Source organism: Delphinapterus leucas, chromosome 6 (genome assembly GCF_059928025.1).
Source record: "Delphinapterus leucas isolate spDelLeu-1000000601 "Yukka" chromosome 6, BTC_Dleu_Yukka2, whole genome shotgun sequence".
Taxonomy (NCBI): Eukaryota; Metazoa; Chordata; class Mammalia; order Artiodactyla; family Monodontidae; genus Delphinapterus; species Delphinapterus leucas.
The window spans coordinates 71,226,250-71,250,250 of record NC_143134.1 but is presented as its reverse complement, the minus strand read 5'-3'; the positions used below and the strand labels follow the sequence as shown (position 1 = coordinate 71,250,250).

Below are 24,001 nucleotides of genomic sequence, written 5' to 3'. Positions count from 1 at the left end.
TTGCTAAAAAGGAAATTTTCTTGTAAAAATGAAAACAAAAAACCATCCTTAACAGAACCTTAAATATTAATGCCTTTTTAAAAGGGTGAATTAATATGTGCAACTGACACTTAGGAATTGATTTTTTAAAAATAGTTTTCCCACTATTCTCAGCTGTTATAAGTCAGTTATTTTGTGTTAATTTACCAATTAATATAATAAAAATTGCACCAAATTTGTGTAATGGATAACTGAAGGAGTCATGTCATTTTTCACACTCTATACAGAAAAACAAACAAAAAAATCAAGCTATAAAATTCATCCTGCTAATGTTTGTACCTATATATACATGACCTGGAATAATCAATTTAGTTAACTCAATGATAGCACTAGTAAATTTAGTAAACCCATATTTAGTTCATGAGGATGTTTAACAGATAGCTAAAATTCAGTGTGAAGGCAAGTATCAGTGCCTGGGGAAGGTGAAGCAGGAGAGGGGTGAGGATGGAGCGCTGGTAAGCCAGCATGAGAGAGGGTATATGAAACGAAAGTGGGAAAGGACTCTTCCTCCCCATTTTTTCCAGTTTTCCTAAGGCCTTGGTAAGTGGCAAGTACTTCCCTTTCCACTGAAAATCACTTTCTGGATGGCCTGTATCAGGAGCATTATACAGTACTGGTACCTAATCTACCCCTTTTCCTTTTATGGTAAAGATACAGTTATTTTACAACTAGAACATTTTACAATTTGTTGGTAAATATTATGATTTTAAAGCTGAGAGGATATTAGGACATCATTTAGTCTAACTAACCCCTTATTTTATTGACAGGGGAACTGAGGTCCAGAGAAGCTATGATTTAGTTTCTAATCTACATAAATATACTGCTGTGACTAAAAGGTTTAGAAATGCTGTATTTAGTGTTATCAAAAGCAAGAGAGAAATGGGCATTAGAAATGCTTCAAAAATACAAAGAAAAAATGACAAAAAAAGAACTCTCCAGTTAGAATGGTTAGTTATCTGTTCTGACGTTACCAGAAAATAGTGAATTAAAAATAAGGGCTTGAACAAATGGATTAGGGAAAAGATACTAAATGATGAAAGTATGAACACATGCAATCATTACAAACAGAAAAAAGTATATACAAAATACTTACCAAGTACCTATTATATCATGAAGAAAATCCACAAAATGAAAAATGTAAAGCCTCTCATACAATTATTTTCTACTCAATTTGTTTCTATTTCATTATAAGAACAAACTATATGGTAGGATTATGGAAAAGGGGTACATGCACTTAATTCAAATCCCCAGGCCCCTTTTATATGAAACATCTAGAAAATCAATTCCATTTCTACTTTAGCTAGGTGGTTCTAAATGATTGTTCTGCCTATGCTTAGTTGAGGTAAAAATGTAAAGGCCAGGTTACAGAGTTTGAGGATATCAAATTCTGCATAGGTTCTTATTACTATTTCTATTACAGCATTTTAGCACATTAAGATATCTTGTGTCAAAATGAATATATTTATTAAATATTAAAAATTTGAAAACTCAAATATGTGGTTGTGTTCCTAAGATATTATTTGCTCATACCTATGATCAGAGCCAATATAAATGCTTTTCATTGGAATCACCTAGATCAGTGCTTCCCAAAGTGTCCCTCTGGTAGAATGCAAAATGACTTTACATATGGCATATGGGTAAACATTTTTAATTTTACTATTTAAGTACGGATTTTAACATATATTAGAAAAAAATTACACACTAAAACTGCACAACACATTGTTGCCCCAGCCCAGTGTTTTGGATTTTTTCTCTCTAAAGAGAAAAATGTACGATAGAGGCTATCAAGGACCTAAATTAAACAAATAAAAACTCAAATACTTACTGTCGCTGGGGAAGCCCGAGTGGTATGTGTCACTGAGTGACCAGAATTCTCCATTGAATTGCCAATCAGATAGGTTCCTCCAGAGCTGCTGATGAGTTGTCCTCCCGTGACGCCCATCTGAATCCCACCAGTGCCCACCATACTGTGGGATGAGACCACGGTAGTCACCTGTGCAGAACTCCCTTGAGTATCAAAGTAATTCCCTCCAGTGTTTTGGCTGTACATCTGCGTTTCTGTGTAAGGATAAGTTGTTGTTCGGCTTTAGAAGAAGAAGAAAAAAGAAAGGAATTTATTTATATCACCTTATTTATTTTTTTCTAGTGTGAATATATGTTTAAAATATATCAGCTTAGCCTTTGGAACATGGTGAGTTTTTGTATTTTATATGAAACTTCATTCCCAGAAATAGTTGGGTTTACTTTCCAAACTAAAGGTACATTTCTTTTTTTTTTTTTTGCGGTACGCGGGCCTCTCACTGTTGTGGCCTCTCCTGTTGCAGAGAACAGGCTCCAGACGCGCAGGCTCAGTGGCCATGGCTCACGGACCCAGCCGCTCCACGGCATGTGGGATCTTCCCGGACCGGGGCACGAACCCGTGTCCCCTGCATCGGCAGGCGGACTCTCAACCACTGTGCCACCAGGGAAGCCCAGGTACATTTCTTTATAAGTACCTTAACACTTTTCTGTACTTTAGAGCTTTTGCTTGTATACTGGTGCCTACCTCCAGCATATAAATAAGCTCAGGTCTCTTCCCTCCAAGAAGTCCTGCTGCGTGACTTCTTAAATTTCTTATAAAACTTCCTGCAAATCCCAGTTTTAGGAAAGCTGGGATCCAGAATGACTGGGGGCTGCAAGTCAGCTCCTCACGCTACTTCACACTCCTGGGTGACTTGCAGTAAACCTCAGGTAGCTAGCATCGATCTTTTTCTCGCCACCATAAGGATCTTGATCAAAGATTTCACTTACCATGGGCCCTAGATCCCTAACTCTTTCTTTTTCTTTTTCTTTACACTCAAGGTTCTCCTTGATGTGATGACTATGCCACCTCATGTCCTCACTTTCCGCTTCCCAACAACTGCAGTCCAGCTTCTGCCCTTAGCCTTTCACTGAAAGTGCTTTTAATAAGGTCACCTGTGAGCACATCTAAATACCAAGCTAAAAGGCTGCTGTCAGTCCTCATCTTTCTTGACCTATCTGCAGTATAATATTGTTGACCACGCCATATTGCCCTTTCCCTCCTGGTTCTGTTCTGATTAAGCAGCTTGTTTGACCGATTTATTTTTAATATTCAATTGACTATAACTTACATTTTAACATAACTTTTATTTTTACTTGCAAGTAGTATAAGTTCACAAGAAGTTGCAAAAATAGTAAAGAGGTATAAAATACTTTATTTAAAAACTTAAATATCAAATTAAAATTCCCAGTTTTTTGGTAATTCTCTTCAACACCACATTCCAGAGCTAGGCAGTACTGACAATTCGGTGTAGATATTTGCAGACATTTTCTATGTGCAAGGTCTTTCTGTTTTAACCTCTCTTGTTCATTAGTTTCTATGACATTTTTTTTTACCTTTTACTTTTTTTAACCACTATGTTTCGAGAGCTTTTGGAGGCTCCATTTTTCTGACACATTAAATACTGGTAATTTCTGAGGTCTCCATTTTCAGCTCTTATTTTTTTCTCACATTTATTCGGGCCATATACCTTTATCATATACTACTTGACCATATACATGCTCATAAGTTGATAGCTCCATTTTCTAGTTATACTTTAAGAGTTTTAAATCTAGGTTTCTTTAACAGCCACCTGGTTATCTCTGTTAGGGAACCCCATGGTATATGGGAAGTCTCAAATGTAAAATTGAACATATGCCTAAAAGGGAATTCTTTCTCTCTTGCTCTTTTTCCTATATTCCCCCTCTCAGCAGAGGGCAGCACCACAACCCTCAGCTTTGGAAATTATTGCTGACTTTCTATGCTCAGATTGACATCAGTCACTAAATCCTACTAATTTTACCTTCTAAATAATTCTCCAATTCTCCTTTCCATTCCTGTACTCACTTGCCTTAACTCATAATGTTCTCCATTATAACTGCCTTCTAATTAGTTTTCCTTCCTCTATTCGGGCTCTCTTCCAATCTATCTTCACTTTGCTGCCAGGAGAATTTTTCTAAAATGCAAATATGAAAATAAAGCTTTTCATAAAAACCTTTCCATGATTCTCTCTTGCCTTCGGAAGTAATTCACAACCCTTGACCTGCCTTATAAGAACCATCAGAGCTGATGCCTGCATGATCTCTGGACTTGATACCAGTCATGTCTTCAAGTGCTTTCTTCGCCTACACCACACTGACCTTTTTGCTGGTCCCTGTAACGTGCCATCTTCTCTTGCCTCCCTGCTATATCTCATGTTTTCCTCTGTCTAGAAGGCCTTTACATTTTTCTTCAGCTCTCTTCTTTTGTCTAAATCACCCTTAAACTCTCAGTTCAAGCATCACCTTATCTCAGAATTACTCTTCCGGACCCTTTGCCCTCTGTGGCCACTCCTCACAGGCCTGTTATGTTTTGTTCTCTGTACTTTCCTAACACCTTGTGCATACCTGAAATACAGCTCTCCATATACTGTTACTTTCCTCATATATTCATACTCCCAAGAAATTATGTTTTATTCCCATATGTACCCTCAACACTTAACACAGTTGCAGCTACACAGTGGGCACACTAACCAACAAAAAGAATATGATTCTGTTTGAAAGTACATTTGACATAATGGTGACTTCCGTAAATTTCTAAAACATAAATCCTTCTTTTGTTTTGTTAAACCAAACAAATTGGTTAGCACAATTGAGAAATTGTGCTAAACTATTCCAAGATTTTTCTGTATTATTTAAAACAGGTCATTTTAACCCATTACAAATTAATTTGTAATGTAATTGCTAATGTAAATTTTAGTAAAATAATTAGAGTGCTCCAAAACTATTCCACACTGAGTAAAGTTACTGCTTTCCAGGAAGAGCCACCACAGATCGATGTACAAATTTTAGTTTGGGGTGGTGACAGAAGCAACTCCATAGAGAACGTTTTTTTTATAGATAGAAAAATGCCATTTAAAATACACATTTCTTCTCATTATTGTTGTATTTCCCAGCTGGATACCTCATTTATGTATTTCTTTCATTATATATTTATTTAATAAAATAAAACAGCCATGTTGATTTCAAATTTAGGTGAAAAGAAAAGTGAGGTCATTTTAATTTATGTCAGCTAAATATGATAATGATCCTATTTAGCTGTTTTTAAAATAACACAATCTGATGTTAGTATTTAAGTATAACCAAGTAAGGTGTACACATAGATATAGGGCAATAAATAAGTACTTTGACAGGTGCAGGAAATGGTGCCAGCTTTCCTTTCCATAGTCCAAACAAAATGCTTAAGCATGCTCCACAGTAGTAAGTTGATTTTATAAATAAATCATGTAATAATGGCTATTAATAGCTAATAGTTACTGACCATTTACTACATAACAGGCACCATTTTATGTACTTTTCAGGTATTAACTCATTTAATCTTCATTACAACTTTCTGAGATGGGTACTGTTATAATTTCTATTTCCACAGACAAGGTGAATACTTGAAGTTTGGATAGGTTAAATAGCTTTATCCAAATCACACAGCTGGTAAAAAATGGATTTGGAATCTGCACTTAGCCCATGCTCTCAACCATTCTGTCACATAAAAAGAACTTAACTTTTTACGTATGTCAATGATATGTGTGAATGACTACTGAGGAACAGTCCCAAAAGCTGGTATAGGGAACATATGGACTTTCTGTTGCTATTTGGGAGTTCCTTACACCTTAGTTAACTGTTTACTAACACCCCACTACTCTCCTCTCTTACTCAGAATGGAATCTGCAGAAGATGTACTTGCAATGGTAAAGAAATAGAGATGGAAAAGGCGAGACTATTTTGGAGGATACTTACCATTGCACACTTAGATTTCAGAAGTTCTATGATCATGGAAGTTGCAACTCTATTATAAGAGAAACATTCCACGGGGTTTAAATCACTCCATCTTTGGGGTATGACTCCTTTATATAATTAGTCCTCAGTGAACAATAGTAATGTAAACAAATGCATCACAGATATATAAAATCTGTATCTATAGCCCTCAAGTCAGCATAAAAATATGGCAGCAAAGAGCTTTCATTTTCATACTTCCCCCTAGTTGGAGATGATTCATTAGCTAAAAAGAGCAAAGAACAGGATAAGAGTGAAAGTCACTAAAGAGTATGCCTAATCCATAAATTATGCTCATTACTCAATCATAACCCATGGGACTGAGGAGAAGGCTTGAATAAACACACACTGGGGTAAAGACTGGTAATTTCTAGGGGAAAAAAGACACAATTATATTAGGAAATGAAGTGTCACAAATTGTTGCTGAATTTGTCTCTGACACTTATACACTTGCAGTGGGGAAGAGAGGAGACTTTTAAACACTGGATTGGGTAATAGAGGCAGACCATAATATCCTTAGTCATTGTCCTTCAAGGGTAAGAAGATAAGTATTAACGCATTTGTTGGAGGCCTATCTGGAGCCAGAGCCAGAGTCAGGCACAGATAATTCCTAAACGTCTTTTCAGTTCTAAATGTTCTAAGCTCCTGAGTAAATACTGGAGAAATTTTGTTTAAAAAAAAAAGGCACCACCAACAAAAACAAACACTTCTTTCTTTCTAGGTACTAGAAATAATAACTCTTTAATTCTGATACCTAGGATCAACTTGTCTTTCATACTGCTAGAATGAATACATATGAGATATTGCTTGCACACCATTTCCCCAGAAATTTCCAAGACATACGTTTGAGAAAAGTACTCAATTTTTGGCATATCAGATTGAAAGCAGCTAACTATTTCCGCACTGTACACTACTGAAACAGCTAAATTCCCAAGCAATTCTGTGCACACTTGAAAGATGCTGCTGTGTTCCTTTTGTTTGTTCTTTACTGATTGCCTCAGACCGTTATGAAAATAATGTGTCACATTATTCTATAGCAGAAGAGAAATCTTTCCATTATTCTGCATATGTATCCAGTAATGAATGTAAACACATAGATAGATATGTGCATACTTGCTGACAGACGCTTCTTCATAGCTGACTCTATTATCAGGTTCTATGTAAATGTCAGGACTCTGATCCATTGAATTCAGTAAATTAGTGCTGTGTGCATCCTATCATGCCTTAGCACATACCTTGACTAAGCATGACCCTGAATATTCCCTGCTTGCTTATTCACTAGGATGATTATGTATGTCAATTTATTTTAGTTATAACCAATTTTTCTGTTTTCTTTATCTTCAGGTGTCTTATCCACAAGTCCAGATGTATAATATCTCTAAATTATGTGTTCTGTATTTTACCTAGGTCTTGAATATCCTCTCACCAATAAGCTAGTCAACTGCAAAATCAAGCAATGGTATGAAAATGGCAAATTAAAAAAATAAAATACCTTGCAAATTTCATACCATAAAACTTATTATGAAGATAGAATATAGTAATGTTGATCATTATAATATCTTACATTGGTACAATGTTTTATTGCTTTCAGGCTATTCTGTACACATTCTTTTAACAAATATTTACTGAGCATGTATTCTGGCACCTGGAAAAAAGGAACATGACCTCTACAGTCATAAGGGCTGCATAACATAAGGGGCAGGTGGTCAAAAATAAGAAAGGAAATAAGATCATTAGACATTTTCTTAAACCTGTGAAAGAGAAAAATAGAATATTAAAGTGTAATAAATGGGAGGGCGTATATTAGATCAACTAGTCAAGGAATGTTACCTCTGAAGAAGAGATATTTAGGTTGAAACTGAAGGATAAAAAGAAGTCAGTCCTATGGAAAACAGGAAGAAAAATATATCAGGAAGATATAGTGTGGCATGTGCAAAAGCCATGACACAGGAAAGATCCTGGTATTTAGGAAGGAACTAGAAGTCTAGAATGGTTGGTTAAAATGAATGAGAAGGACATTAGAAACAATGAGGTTTAAAAAGTAGATAAAAACTAAACATGTAAGTAGTGTAAACAAATTTTTTAAACTGTGGGTCATGATCCACAATTTAATGGATCACACATACTAGTATTAAAAAAAGAAAGAGACTATAGTAGACGAGACAACATCAGAACATATCACACCTAGTAAGGATAAGAATTATCTTGAGAAACTTTGTTTCTGTCATATGCATATATGGTGTGTGTGTGCATGTGTATATTTATCTGAGTATAAAAATGTACATCTAATTTTTTCAATGTGGATGGTTGTTTAAAAAGCTTAAAGACATCATTATGGACTATGGCAAGAAGTTTGGATGTTATTTTAAGCTGGGATAGGAGTTTAAGGAAGCTAAGGTACAGGGAGGTAAGGGAATGTTCCAGCCAGAGAAACAACCTAAAGAAAGGCCTGAGGTCAGAGAGGTAACAGGAAACCCTGAGAAAAGGGAGTAGCAAACAGGGAACACTGCTACAGATAAGCCATGTAAGATGATTCTGAAACATGTTCATTAGATATAATGAGAGGAGGTAATCTTATTGTAAGGTGTTTCCATGTAGTGCTAGCAAATATATGCCTGATTGAACAGACTGAGGATATAAGTAACTAAAGGCAGCCACAATGAATCAGTTTTAAATATTTTCAAAAAGTTTGGGAGCTAGGAGAATTTGGGAACTGGGAGAACTGTTGTTAGAGATAGCGGCAGCAATGGCCAACAGCGTTTGAGATAATTGTGGTCGTGTGGTGTCCTTATTGGACAACTTCTGGGGTGTGTTTTTGCCTTTGGTCTGGCTGCTGTCTAACAATGCTTGCACCTGTCTTTTTTCAGCTTGGTTCTTCAGACTTCCTAGAAATTCTGAGTCACAAAATATCTTTCAATAAATTCATTGTTTTGCTTAAATAAGCCAGACTTGGTTTCTGCTGCTTGAAACCAAGAACTCTTAAACAGTTTTTCATTGTGAAGTTTTTATGGGAGTCACCAAAGCCCCGCAGAGAAGTAGCTAGATTATTTGGAATCTTCAACAAATTGCAGTCTTGTGGTATGTAATATCTGGTTGTCTAACATGCACTACTTTTTTGAGTTTTGACATAGATCATTTCTTGAATGCTCTAAGTCAGACTGAAGGCAGAAGGTACATCAGAGAGGTGACATGTCCATTTTGTGCAAGACACCAAAGGGGAAAACAGTAATTCAGAAAGGAATTCAAGTGACCTAACATAAGAGACTATTACCTAAGAATCAAAAACAATAAATTAAATATAAAGTAATAAAATACTAGAATCACTAATGAAACACTTGATTTAAATTCAGAAGACATACTTATTTCTGCTAAAACAATAGGTAAAAAATAAAAGCATTTATCGAGTTGTTGCCACAACAGCTACAGAGGAAATGCAAGAATGAATTATTAAAATGAAATAATAATCCTTGCAATAACTAATTGAGCTTTTTCATTCATATGTAGTATTTTTAATATTATATATGTTGATAATGTACAGAGTACTGAAATCATAACTTTAAATTATCATTACATAAAGATATTTGGACATTTACACTTTACTGTGCATTTCAATTCTTCATTTGTATATTGTAAAGTAGTCGTTCTCACACTTTAGTGCACATCAGAACACCTGAAGGGTTTGTTAAAACACAGATTGCTAGGCTCCATTCCCCGAATTCCTGATTCAGTAGAACAGGGCTAGGGAACCAAAACTGGCATTTCTAACAAGGTTGGCGTTTCTCAGATGAGGTACATGCTGCTGATCTGAGGAACACACTTAGAGAACCACTGTACTAGAGGATAATAAAAATGTGAAGACCAACTTTCTCAGGAGTAAGGAAAAAAAGTGCTATTTCACAACTATTAGTGCTTTTAGTTTATTTGAGTTTTTTAAAAAGTCAAAGTCCACAGTTATAAAAGAAGTTTTATATTCTGTGGCAGTTATCCATGAAAGCATTACCAAAATTTCTGTTCACTGCTATAATGGTTTTTGAAGCATACCAAAAAGGTGTACATAATAAGTACATATAGAGGTCATCTGCCCTGACTACAGAAGTCAGGGAAGTAGATATAGACTTAAATCAACTTTGGCAGGAATGACATCATAAAAGATTTTGATCCAGAGTTGCTGGTCTAAATTTACAAATAAGAAAAACTGGGCTGGATCATATGGTAGTTCTATTTTTAATTTTTTGAAGCACTTCCATACTGTTTTTCATAATGCCTGTACTAACTTACATTCCCACCAATCGTGCACAAGAGTTTCTTTTTCTCCACATTCTCTCCAACACTTACTTCTTATTCAGCCATTTGCAACAACATGGATGCACCTTGAGGGCATTATGCTAAGTGAAGTAAGTCAGATAGAGAAAGACAAGTATTGTATGATATCACTTATATGTGGAATATTAAAAATCAAACTCATTGGCGAAGCAAGTCAGAAAGAGAAAAACAAATATCGTTTATTAACGCATATATGTGGAATCTAGAAAAATGGTACAGATGAACCTATTTGCAGGGCAGGAACAGAGACGCAGATGTAGAGAATGAACGTGTGGACACGGGGGCAGAGGGTCGTGGGGGGTGGGATGAATTGAGAAATTGGGGTTGACATAAATACACTACCATGTGTAAAACAGATAGCTAGTGGGAACCTGCTGTATAGTGCAGGGAGCTCAGCTTGGTGCCCAGTGGTGACCTAGAGGGGTGGAATGGGGTTGGGGGGGTGGGAGGGAGGTCCAAGAGGGAGGGGATATATGTATACATACAGCTGATTCACTTCGTTGTACAGCAGAAACTAACACAACATTGTAAAGCAACTATACTCCAATTTAAAAAAAAATCAAATTCATTGAAACAGAGAGCAGAACGGCACAGGGGCTGGGAGGTGAGAGAAATGGGGAGATATTGGTCAAAGGGTAAAAACTTTGGGTTACAAGATGAATAAGTTCTGGGGATCTAATGTACAGCTTAGTGACTATAGTTAATAATACTGTATTGTATACTTGAAAAAAAAAGAAAGGAAGAACTGAGCAACCATATACATACACGTAAGCTCAAAAAAATTGTACTAGAAAAAAAAAACTGAAAAAGAAAAAAAAGGTGTGTTAATACTATGTTAGCAGCATCTCAATTCAGTTCCATTCATTTTTCCTTGTATATTTAAAACTACCAAGTAATCTGCTCCTGCGTCTCACCTGTCATCAAATGCTATTCTTTATTCAATTCATTCAACACATACAGATTGAGCACCTATCACATACGACTGTTGTAGGTATGAGAGAGAGAGTGGGGAGCAAACAAACAAGGTACTGGGCCCACGTGACAGTTACATTCTAGTGGGGAAAAGACAGATATTAGATAAGTTAAAAGTAGATAGTGGAGAATGACAGATAGTCGTAAGTGTTGTGGAAGAAATGTCTTTGTTAGAAACAATAAGGAAACTTAGAAAAACTGGCCAATAATAAGACTGAGGAGGATCCAATAACAGAGGAAGGAAACAGAAGAATATAAAGTCAAAGAAGACAAAGAATCAAGGATAGAGTGGCTGACTGGTTGATTGCTAGAGATTTAGAAAAGTTAATCTAGAAGAATGTCTATTAGGTTTAACAAATGGAGGTCTTCAATGACTTTGATAACAGCAACTTCATTGTAATGTGGAGAAAAAAGCCAGCTTGGAAGAGAATGAAGAATATGAGGTCAATCCTAAGAGGATTCACTACAAAGGAACAGAGAAACCAGATACTTGTTAGAGATGGATATGTTGTCAAGTGGGACTTTCAAAAATGGATAAACGCAGCTAAAGCATGTGTGTATGTTGTTGAGGCCAACCCAGGTGCTAAGTCCAGGCAAACAGGTGGTATGCCCCATACCCAAAGTTAGGCACACTGCTGGACTCAGGCAGTTTGGGACCTCAGAGCATTCCCTGGAGGCGAGTCTATTCGTCTGACTCCTTCTGAGGGCCAGGCTAAGATTTGTTGGATTTGTCCCCTCCAAAACCTTCTGGCCATTACAAAGCTCAACCCTTGTGAACCAGCCTTCAACTCTATATAGCCGGGGGATCTACTCTGTATAGCTGGGGGATCTACAAGACTGTAGTCTCTTGTGAAGCACAATACAGTGTTTCCCAACCTCTCCCAATGCATACTCCCAACAAAGAGTTCTCACTCTAGCTTCCAAATATTTGTTCAAGCAGAGATTTTTCTAAGTTTAACTTCTTTTGCAGTTAGTTTTATAAGAGTAACTATACTAAAAGTATGTTTTTTCAGACAATACAAATAACCCCATTTCCTGCTCTTATTACACCCTCCCCATCCTGAACCTGACCTGGTTAGTAACCAATGCTTTTAACTATTAATCCCCATTTCACAAGTTGGGAAATCTAGGTGCAAATGTGTTATTTGCCTGATGTTATACTGTAGTCAGCAGGAGAAACGATATTTGAACTTGGGTCTCTGAAGTTCATTTAAGAAAATAATACAGGTTGGTTCTAAACCTAAAAAGGCACATGTAGATTTCCTTTATTTTCACCTTTTTTTTTTTAAAAAAAAAAGGAGGGAGGAGGAGAGGAAGAGAAAATTTAAAGGTCTAAACTTTTCCAAGTGTTATCATGCAGAATTATTCTGGACATTATGCTACTGGATATGAAAATATCACAGAGCAAATTGCCCTTAATGTGCATCAATTAATTCTACAAATGAGAAATATTAAAAAGGAATACAGCCAGGGCAGTCAAATAATAGCGTTTTCTTCTGGAAGCTGTTTAACTATAGCATTTGATGTTGAAAAATTAGTAAATATGGACTTTTCTATATATTTTATGAATATCCAAAGAACATCCTATATTCACAAAATAAATTTAACTATAAAAGTATAAGATGGGTTTAAAAAAAACATACAATGATTCATACGAACAACAGACTCTTAATCTTAAAGAGTCATCAGTCATAAAAAAATCCACGAGTTTATTATCTACAATAAGATATACAATAATACAATAGCATAATGTATAAAATTTACTAAAAATTTTTTTTGTGATTGGCCAACCCTTCCCCCCAAACATCCGAATAACTCATGATCAAAAGACCTTTACCTACAGATCACTGGAAAGGAACATGTGTTGAAGGTCAGAAAATATGAACTCTAAATACTACCTAACTAGAGGTACAAATTATTGCACCTCTCTGGGCCTCAGTTTACCCACCTGTAAAGTGGAAAGATTAGAATAAATGATCTCCATGACCTTCACAACTCTGATATTCTGAGAAGCCATATTTGAAAGCCTTCCATTACTCTAGGAGGCAGATTGAAAAACATCTTGCTGTGATTTATGTCAGAGTGTTCTGCCTACGTTTTCCTCTAAGAGTTTTACAGTATCCGGGTTTACATTTAGGTCTTTAATTCATTTTGAGTTTATTTTTGTGCACGGTGTTAGGGAGTGACCTAATTTCATTCTTTTACATGTAGCTGTCCAGTTTTCCCAGCACCACTTGTTGAAGAGACTCTCTTTTCTCCATTGTATATTCTTGCCTCCTTTGTTATAGATTAGGTGACCACGGGTGTGTGGGTTTCTCTCTGAACTTTCTGGCCAAAATAAACAAATGGGACCTAATTAAACTTAAAAGCTTTTGCACAGCAAAGGAAACCATAAACAAAACAAAAGACAACCCTCAGAATGGAAGAAAATATTTGCAAACGAAGCAACCAACAAGGGACTAATCTCCAAAATATACAAACAGCTCACGAAACTCAATATCAAAAAAACAAACAACCCAATCAAAAAATGGGCGGGCTTCCCTGGTGGCGCAGTGGTTGAGAGTCTGCCTGCCAATGCAGGGGACACGGGTTCGTGCCCCGGTCCGGGAAGATCCCACATGCCGCGGAGCGGCTGGGCCCGTGAGCCATGGCCGCTGAGCCTGCGCGTCTGGAGCCTGTGCTCCGCAATGGGAGAGGCCACAACAGTGAGAGGCCCGCATACCGCAAAAAAAAAAAAGGGCCAAAGATCTAAATAGCCATTTCTCCAAAGAAGACATACAGATGGCTAAAAAGCACATGAAAAGATGCTCAACATCATTAATTACTAGGGAAATACAAATCAAAACTACAATGAGGTATCACCTCAGGCGGGTCAGAATTGCCATCATCAAAAAATCTACAAACAATAAATGCTGGAGAGGGTGTGGAGAAAAGAGAACCCTCCTACACTGCTGGTGGCAATGTAAACTGGTACAGCCACTGTGGAGAATGGTACTGAGGTTCCTTAAGAAACTAAAACTAGAGCTACCAAATGATCCAGCAATCCCACTCCTTGGCATATATCCAGAGAAAACCATAATTTGAAAAGATGTTCATTGCAGCACTATTTACAATAGCCAGGACATGGAAGCAATCTAAATGTCCATCGACAGAAGAATGGATAAAGAAGATGCAGTACACATATGCAATGGAATGTTAGCCATAAAAAAGAACGAAATAATGCCATTTGCAGCAATGTGGATAGACCTAGAGATTGTCATACTGAGTGAAGTCAGTCTAAGTCAGACAGAGAAAGACAAATATCATGATATTGCTTATATGTGGAATCTAAAAAAAGGGTACAAATAAAATTTTCTACAAAACAGAAATAGTTACAGATGTAGAAAACAAACTTATGGTTACCAGGGAGTAAGGAGGGGAGGGATAAATTGGAAGACTGGGATTGACATATACACACTACTATATATAAAATAGGTAACTAATAAGGACCTACTATATATAGCACAGGGAACTCTACTCAATACTCTGTAATAGCCTATATGGAAAAAGAATCTAAAAAAGAGTGGATATATGTATATTTATAACTGATTCACTTTGCTGTACAACTGAAAATAACACAACATTGTAAATCAACTATACTCCAATAAAGATTTAAAAAAATAAATATAATAAAATAAAATTGAATAACAACAAAAAATAAACCTAAAAGAAATATCCTTCCATTTTTGGAGATGAATGAAACAGGCTCTTCTCTAAATGTAGAGGACCTCAGTGCTCTTTTTTACACAAAATGGTAGTTCTCTCTCCAAGAGCTTTCTAAGTAATCAGTCATATATTTACTGAAATCCAAGCGGCAAGTGGACTCATTAACCAGATCCTACACCGATTTGAACGTATATATCAGTAGAAGCATAAAGAAAGTAGCCTCTTCATCTCAGTTACAGAAATACCATACAACCATTTCTTCTAAGTAGAGAACATTTAAATGATAATAATAAAGCATAATTTTACCTGCAAAATCCTAAAACTTACTATTTCACTGAAAGACAAAATAGAAACTTGAAGAGTATCCCTATTAAGGTTTTTTATTAATTATTTAAAAAGCACATGGAAAGGATAATTGGATGGCTTCAGAAAACGCACTACTTATATGATTTTCAAATAAAGGTGAGTCCAATGGATTTTGAGTAAATCTAGTCAATGTCAATATATTAATAATGTATCACGTCCATCACATACCATGTGATGTTATTAAATATTATTCAGATAAGAGTTCTGTGGTCAGTTTTTAAAACATGACATTTCTTTCCTAGAGGATTTCTCAGCGCCTTTAAAAAAAACTAACAGAAATTTAGAGTCCGCAAAAGAAGTTCATGCAGTGTTTCCCTGCTTGTGAAACCACAGAACTTTTTAATGGGACATTTTATGAAACACAGTTTGGTAAATTCTCTATTGGGTTTGATGAGAAATCTGTAATTTAAACAGGAAGATTATGAGAATGCTTCCTACCAGTCAAGTCTTATTGCAATAGATACCCATTACAATGAACACCTTGACATTCTAAAACACTAATCATCTCTAAACAGCAGATAAGCTTCAAAGACCACTTGATATAAGAAAATCCTTTTTTAAAATTAAAAAAGTTTTTTCAAAAAAGATTTCTTAATTTGGACAAGATATAGTATGATGTCTTTATTTCCACTTTGACTAATACGATAAAGGAATAAGTGGGGAAGTATGAGTCAAAAAAGGAGTGGGGGAAAGAAAAAAAATCATTATTTAAAAAAACTGATTTCTCAGCTACATCAAGAAATTTCAATTGAATTGGACTCTCTCTACGTGGTATGCACTGTTTTCCAGCTGTTTTAATTACAATCTACTAAATTATTAGATATCATAAATTGTAAGAATCCATAGCAATGGACAAGACTATGATCCAGCCCAGCAAAAAATATTCTTGGGAAAACTATTGCAAGGAAATACACAAATGTGGGCTCCTACAGAAGCAATGATAAGCAGAAACAAGAGTTAGGTTACCTTCTTCCTTGAGTAAAAAGCTATTCTACTCCAACACACCACTATAAAGCAGTCTCAGTTGTTCTCTTGAAATAGATCCTCACTCACTGACTCACACTGTTAAGTCCTGCTATGCCGCCAGTAACATCCATAGTCACAGAGAGAACCAGTAAATACTTTAGTATTATCAAATTATAATGATTACACATTTTCATAAGTGATGTCACATATCTGTGAGGGCTATCATCACCTCTTGAGTGAGATCCCTTGCATTATGGCTACTTGGCATGGGGCTACTGGTGACAGGAGCAACAGTGAACCAGTACTTACTAACCACGCACAGGCTGCAGGGCCATGTACTGGGTGCTTGAAAGTTCATGATAAAGATCGGCATCCCTATCTTCTGCGAGTTTCATTAGCAAAAAGCATTTATTATCACAAAGAAGTGGGAATCTCACTATGATCCAAGTCAGGGACCAAACACTAGTTGGCTATTAATTTAATATGGTGGAGCAGAAGAATATGGAATACTCTCTCCTAACACACATGGAAGTGTATCAAATAAAAAGAGGGAGTATAAAGACTTTAAAATGAACTTTAGAGACAAAAATTGTACATAGTTAAATGTCAGCACTACAAAATTACAGAAAGATTGGAATAGCTTAAGCTGAAAATTTTTTTTGGTTATATTTGAAGAAAGATGTTCATAGTCCTCTAGCTACTAAAATTTTGAGTGTAATTCATGGCAACACAATGTTTCTTTAGTAAATATGAAAATGGTGCTACAGAATCTAAAGTTGTACTGAAATTGAAATTGTAATGAAAGGTTTTTAAAGATGCATCTTCTCTATCTTGACCAACGGCGCACATTTGTGACATAATTAGCTGGAGTTGAGGATGCAGTCTGGGCCCACACAGACTGGATCAAAACTAATTGGACTTTGTGGCAAATGAACTCATGACCTAGACCTCATTAGTCATGATCTAACCAACTGACTTCACGGGCCATAGAAAATTCATGTTGGCATGAGATGTTTACTTTGAATTATTTCTGCACTTAAATGGGGCCTATAATTTTAAAGAGCCAACTTTAGAGATGCTGATTTTCTAAGGTTTTGTGAATGAATGAACTCACCAATCTCACATTTACCTATTATACGGAAGACTCTAATGTCAGTGCTCGGGTAGTTTTAAAAGGCACAAGGCAATATGCAGAAGTCAGAACCATAAATAGGAGAGGAAAATATTTTTTAAAAAACCTAGAGCACATGATTGTACGGTGATAACTAATGTTTATTGAGTGTTTACAATTTCTCAGAAGCTACACAAAATACTTTTGATAAGCTATCTCCATATTTCATAAATGAAGAAAGTGAAGCAGGCTGTGTGTCGTTCACAAAGTCACACACTAGTAATCACTCTCCTCTACCTGGGGTCAATGATGAATGACCGTGCTAGGTACTACGGAGTTAACTCTCTCAACACCCATGCCAACTATCCTTTCCCCTTGCTGCCATCTACCATATAGACATGAAAGCTACAAACCTGCATTCCTAGATTCTTCTGCAGCTAGCTACTACTTTTTTTTTTTAATTAATTATTTTTGGCTGCATTGGGTCTTTGTTACTGCGCGCAGGTTTTCTCTAGCTGCGGTGAGCGGGGGCTACTCTTCGTTGTGGTGCGCGGGCTTCTTATTGCTGTGGCTTTTCTTGTTGCGGAGCATGGGCTCTAGGTGCTCGGGCTTCAGTAGTTGCAGCACACGTGGGCTCAGTAGTTGTGGCGCACAGGCTTAGTTACTCTGCGGCATGTGAGATCTTCCTGGACCAGGGCTCGAACCTGTGTTCCCTGCATTGGCAGACGGATTCTTAACCACTGTGCCACCACAGAAGTCCCCTAACTACTACTTTGTTACACGGTTATGGCCAATGAGATATAAGCAAAATGGAGCTGGGAGTTTCTGGGAAAGCGTGTGTGTGTGTGTGTGTGTATGTATATACACACATATATATATATATATATATATATATGTACGTATATAACATATCCTCTTCTTCCACCTTCCCTCTTCTTGCTATCTGGAATACAGATATGATGGCTGTAACCAAAGCAAATTTACTACTGTACCAGCAAATCTTGGCCCTGATATCCTTGAGCTGCTAAACTAATGTCAGCCACAGACTAAGAGGAAGTACAGTTGTGGATGTTTCTACAGGCTCATTTCCTGTCATCTTTGGGTAGCTTAGCACTAAGCTGGCTCAGCTGGTCTAAGTTAATCCTAATGGAAGAACAGGCTGATGGAACTGAGCTTCAGAGGCACCCACTCCTCCCTAGATAAGAAAGCCATTTTTTTTCTACTACATAACCAGTTAATGTCTACTGCCCTGATCCCTAGAAATATGTAGCACTCTGTGAGGCCAGAGATCTTCTACTGGAGCAATTTCCATGGTACAATCCAGTCTAACTAGAGGGATGTGATTTATGCCAGCTTGTAAGATTTTCTCCACTAAGGTTTATTTTATATTTGCACCACATGGTGTCAGTTATTTGCACAATATGCTACCTCTGGATTTCTTATTACCTGACAAAAATCAAAGTCCTAATTTGTTTAAACCTCTTTTTGTCAGATTTTCTTGGTTTCTTAGCTGACAGAATGCTGTAATAAATGTAAGATAAAATGTTATGGAATGGCAGAATGATAACTTAGCCCCCCAGTGGGGTCTGGTAAGGCTTTACCTAGGATATCTTTGAACTAGGAGAACACACTAGGTAGGAAATGGTACCTGCTTGAACAAAGTTAGAGTATATAATGACCTTACTCTGAGGTAGTTGTGACAGATCTACCACAGGCAAGGATGAAACGACAATACAATTCAGTGACCTCTAGCAGTGTCTAGAAACCCATTTATTTTCCCTGATAGCATAAAGGACCAAGTGGCAGGCATCCCTATTTTTTTTTGGGATAAATGCCAACAGGAGTTTGGATTTATGGTAGAGATTCCAAAAGCAGGCTCCAGGATGCCCTGGCCTTACACAACAAAGAGGTAAAAAATACTCAGTGTGTCTAAAATACGTAAAGTATTATAGATTCACTAGAGTAAGAGAAATGTATTGACCCTTTATTATGTGTCAATCACCTAAATAGATGTAAATAAAATAACAAAATGACAACAGTTCCCATTCAGGGAGAGTTATTGTTAGTGTGATAAATATAAATAAGTGTTCATAGCACCATGCGGAAGTGGAAGTCTGGGTATAGTGCTGTCTTAACCGTACAGGGGACAAATAAGTTAACTGCAGAGGAGAGCCAGGGTCCACGTCTCAAGGGAGGGGGTGATGTGTTAGTCTATAACGACATCGCTATACTGGGGGTAGTGGTTTTGGAAGGAAAGAGAAAAGGCAGAGAATGATATTCCAGCAGAGAAAACAAACCACATGTCCAAAAATACAGAGGTGTGAAAGGAGAGTACTTGGGGAAACAAGCACAAAGTTGGTTGTTCCTAGAACAGGTGGAAGACGAAGCTAGAGAGGTAGGAAGGGGGAGAATGCCAAGGTGGAGAGTTCCACTTTATTTTATAGGTAATGGAGATTTAAAGGCAGTGGTGATTTAGGCAGATTCAGTGACCAAAAGCAATGAGAAAAGAGAGACACTCAAGATCAATGAAGAGTTTTCAGTTTTGTATCATCTACTGTATACCAGGCCCTGTGCTAGTTGCTTTACATACATAGCCTTAAATCCTCAGAACAATCCAGAAAGAGTAAGGCAATTACCCTCCCGCTTCCCAGGAAAGAGTAAAAAAAGCTAAGAATAGTTAAGTACTTTGACCATGATTATAAAACTAATAGATAGTTAAACCAGGATTTTAAGTTGTTTAGTTATAATAATAGGTAACAATAAATGCATTTTCTACATACCATACACTCTTCTGGTGTTAGATTTATTGCAGTGGAACAAAAACAACAACAACAAAAACCAGACAAAAATCCCTGCCCTCATGGAGTTACAGGTTGGTGTCATGGGAATCTATGAAATCACCCAAGGAGTAGGTGCAGTACGAATAAAGAAAGCAGAGGTTATCAACCTAGGGCACACAGAAGAGTCAATGAGAGAATTTGAATTCATTTTAGAACTCAGAGATCCAACAGATTGCAAACAAAAATCTGTGGTAAATGAAAACAAACCTGGTGACTTATAATAGTTATTAGTCCCTTTATTTATAATAACATCCTGAATCTTAGCCCAAAGTGTCTGAAAAACTCAAATGAAATAAATGTACAAATTAACGTTACTGTTGATGCAAAGGAGACGGGTTGGGAGTTTTAGGGGGAGGAGAAGTTCAGACAGGAAAATAAGATTTATTGAGTATCAGGCACTTTTATGTAAAGTAAGCACCTATTTAATAAATGCAAAAAACCCTCCTAATATAGTAATCTTATATTAGTTTACAGAAAACACGTACACAAAAATTCACCTTATTGGTGAATATTGTTCTTAGTGAACATACATCAGCTTAAGCTCAAACATCAATTTGGGACAAGTAGAAGGTGTCAGAAAGTACCTTCCTTTTCTCTAACCGAGGTAGCGGGAGAATGAATACAACTCCCATACATAAACTTACATTGCTCCATTGGTATAGACAGTGTCGCTTCCTTCCACGTACTGCACCTGAGCTGGATAGACATGCTGTACCTGCTGCACAGTCTGTACCTGCTGCACCTGGAAAGCAAATATTAGGACTTTGGTGAGGGGCAGATACAACAGAATGAATATACAGCATTAGATTTACCTCAAAGATTCCTCTAGGGTGTTGATAAAAATGAGAATGTTTTATGATGAAAACTGTTAGGTTCATGCTAATTTCAAGATAAGTGCATGTTGAGGCCAAATCAACTGTAGCATTTATGCAAATAAATTCTGTAACATTCTTGCAGGTATATATGTACATACACACTTAAAGTGTTTAGGGTGAAATTCTGAAAGCTCCACACTTATTTTGATGATTTATGAAATTCTCTTCACCTGGCTTGTGAATGCTACATGTATTTTTAAATTAAGAAATTCACAATGGAAAAGTTCAAACACTTATACATAGAAAAAATACTATAATAAACCCCATGTAATCATCATCCAAGATAAATAAATGTCACTAGATCTTCCCCTTTAGCCCCTCACAGGATTATTTAAAAGTAAGTACAGAACTTGCATCATTTCACTGGTAATATTTCACTTTTTTCCTAAGAGAAAAGAGCTACTTTTAACATGAACACAATACTAACATCAGAAATAAAACATTAACAATTCCTTAATATCATATAAACCCCAGTGATTGTTCAAATTTCTCTAACTATTCCAATGTCTTCTTAGAGTTGGCTTGTTCAAATCAGATCCAAACAAGGTCTACATGTTACATCCAGTTGATATTTCCTATCTTTCTCTTTTAATCTCTAACAGTTTCCCATCCTTTTTATATCTTGACTATTAGTTATTGAAAAAACTGGATCATTTATCTAGTAGAATTTCTAGAATGCTAAATCTGGCTGATAGCATCCCTGAGATGTCATTTAATAAATTCCTCTATCTTCGTATTTCCTATAAATGAGTAGTTACATCAAGGGCCTTGAATAGATTCAATTTTTAAAAAGCTGTGTACTTCTTATTGCGTCATATAGGTTGCCATAGAACAGCTGGTTGTCTCTCATTCTGCAATATTATTTGATCAGGGGGTTCAGGTGTTGTCAGCTGGATACATTGATTATAATGTTTCCTATCCATGTTTTACCTGAGGATATCACTAGTCATTGATGATCATTTTCTAGAGGGATTATTTCAATTAATAAAAGGCTGCAATCTTATGGTAATCTGATTCTGTTATTCCCTCTTCATTTATTAGTAGAATTCTATAAAGGAATTCCTCTTACTCGTATTTGCTTACTCTGAAATAAGGTTTGTACAGGAAGAATAGGATAAATGCATGATTCATTATTTACCAGTACTCAGAATAATGATTTTTTCCCCCTAGCTCCCTCCCCAAGGTGACCAATGTTGCTTTTAGTTTGATTTTGCTTGTATCCTTACGATTTTTAACTTTTGAACATACTGTATTTGATTTTTTAAAACACAGCAGTCTTTTTTTCCCCTAAAATTGTCCCATCTTTGACCAGTGATAGTCCCTTCAAACTATATCCTGTATCTTTTGACATGACTACAGTAATCTTTCTCTAACTCCCATGCTTTCTGTTACGATAAGATGGACCAGACCTACCTCTTGTATTTCCTGTCCTAGATCTGAAATCAACTATTTCTTAAAAAATCCCTGGGTCTTATTATTTAGGAGCAATATAAATATGTAAAAACTGTTCAGGAAAGCAACAGGCAAACTATTTGACATCTTTGTGATTTCTTCTACAGAAGCATTCACCATCTGAAGAGTTGCTGTACAATATTATTTTTAAAAATACAGTTTATAAGAGCAAGAAGTTAGAAGGAAAAGCCTTAATGACAGTGAAAAGCAGAGTAATTAAATAAATATAGTAAACCATTCTGTAGAATATATGGTTGATGTTAAAAGATTAAGTAAGACTGATACATACTTTAATAGCAAGATCTCTAAAACATATTCTAAGTGAAAAAGGATGTTGCTGAAAAATACCTACAGTGTAATTTGATTTATGTATATATCTGCATACATGGGCACATGTGCATACAAATGTACTTAAATATATAAAGGAAAATAGAAGGAGGCACAACAAACTTCTAAAAATGGTTACTTTGCTGAGCGACATTAAATGAGATGGAAGAGGGCTTCCCTGGTGGTGCAGTGGTTAAGAATCCACCTGCCAATGCAGGGGACACGGGTTCAACCCCTGGTCTGGGAAGATCCCACATGCCGCGGAGCAACTAAGCCCATGTGCCACGACTACTGAGCCTGCGCTCTAGAGCTCACCAGCCACAACTACTGAGCCCGCGCTCCGCAACAAGAGAAGCCACCACAATGAGAAGCCTGCGCACCACAACGAAGAGTAGCCCCCACTCTCTGTGGCTAGAGAAAGCCCTCCCACAGAAATGAAGACACAACAGAGCCAAAAATAAAAACAAATAAATAAATAAATTTATTTTTAAAAAAATGAGATGGAAGAGATGATGTGACTAATATCCTTTATGAATTCATATCTTGTATCTATTATATCAAATATATATCTCGATATATGGAAGGATTTCCACTTCTGGCCATGATGGAGTAAATACTACTGGAAATGCTCTCCCCCACAACTAAACAAGTAGATAAGTAGACAAAATATGTAAAACAATGTTTTCAGTCATTCAACAAAATGTATCATAAGATTGTGTTCCTTAAAAGAAGGAAAACAAGTAATGTGAACCCTATGATGATCTTAGCTTTTGACCTGGATGTAATCAGAGTGCAGAGCAAGAATGGAGAAAGGAAGCAGAGCATCATGATCTCACTGAGGTGAGGAGACAGATACTGAATTTGGGAAAGCTGAGTCACCTGAAGTTTGGCGGCAGTATCAGAAAGGAACTTAAGCAGAGATATAGATCCAGAAATGTTCACAGAGATCCCCTTGACTCTGATGTTGAATACAAGCTGCACGTGTGTAGGGGGGCAGAGATGCTCAAATTCTGACCATCCACAGTGACATGACCTTATTGAACACCTAGGGCATTCTGTAGAAACACCAGAAGGTCAGAGCGAGCCTTAGCAGAAGGGCTAAATTAGGTCTAGAATAAAGACTACTTTAGGTCCATCCTAACAAATCTGAAAGAAAAGCCTTGATAATATCCACAAGT

General features: G+C 36.6%; 1 protein-coding gene across 8 annotated transcripts in view; it reads right to left on the bottom strand.

The window, feature by feature from the left end:
- Positions 1 to 24,001, bottom strand: part of RFX3 (regulatory factor X3) — a 294,873-nt gene that overhangs the window by 98,149 nt on the left and 172,723 nt on the right. For all 8 annotated transcript variants that reach the window (XM_089913244.1, XM_089913246.1, XM_022573601.3 and 5 more), the window contains 2 exons: positions 20,814 to 20,911; positions 1,865 to 2,123 (listed from right to left, as the gene is read on the bottom strand). In XM_089913244.1, coding sequence (XP_089769370.1) covers positions 1,865 to 2,123; positions 20,814 to 20,911 — 357 coding nt within the window. The remainder of the gene's footprint in view (positions 1 to 1,864; positions 2,124 to 20,813; positions 20,912 to 24,001) is intronic.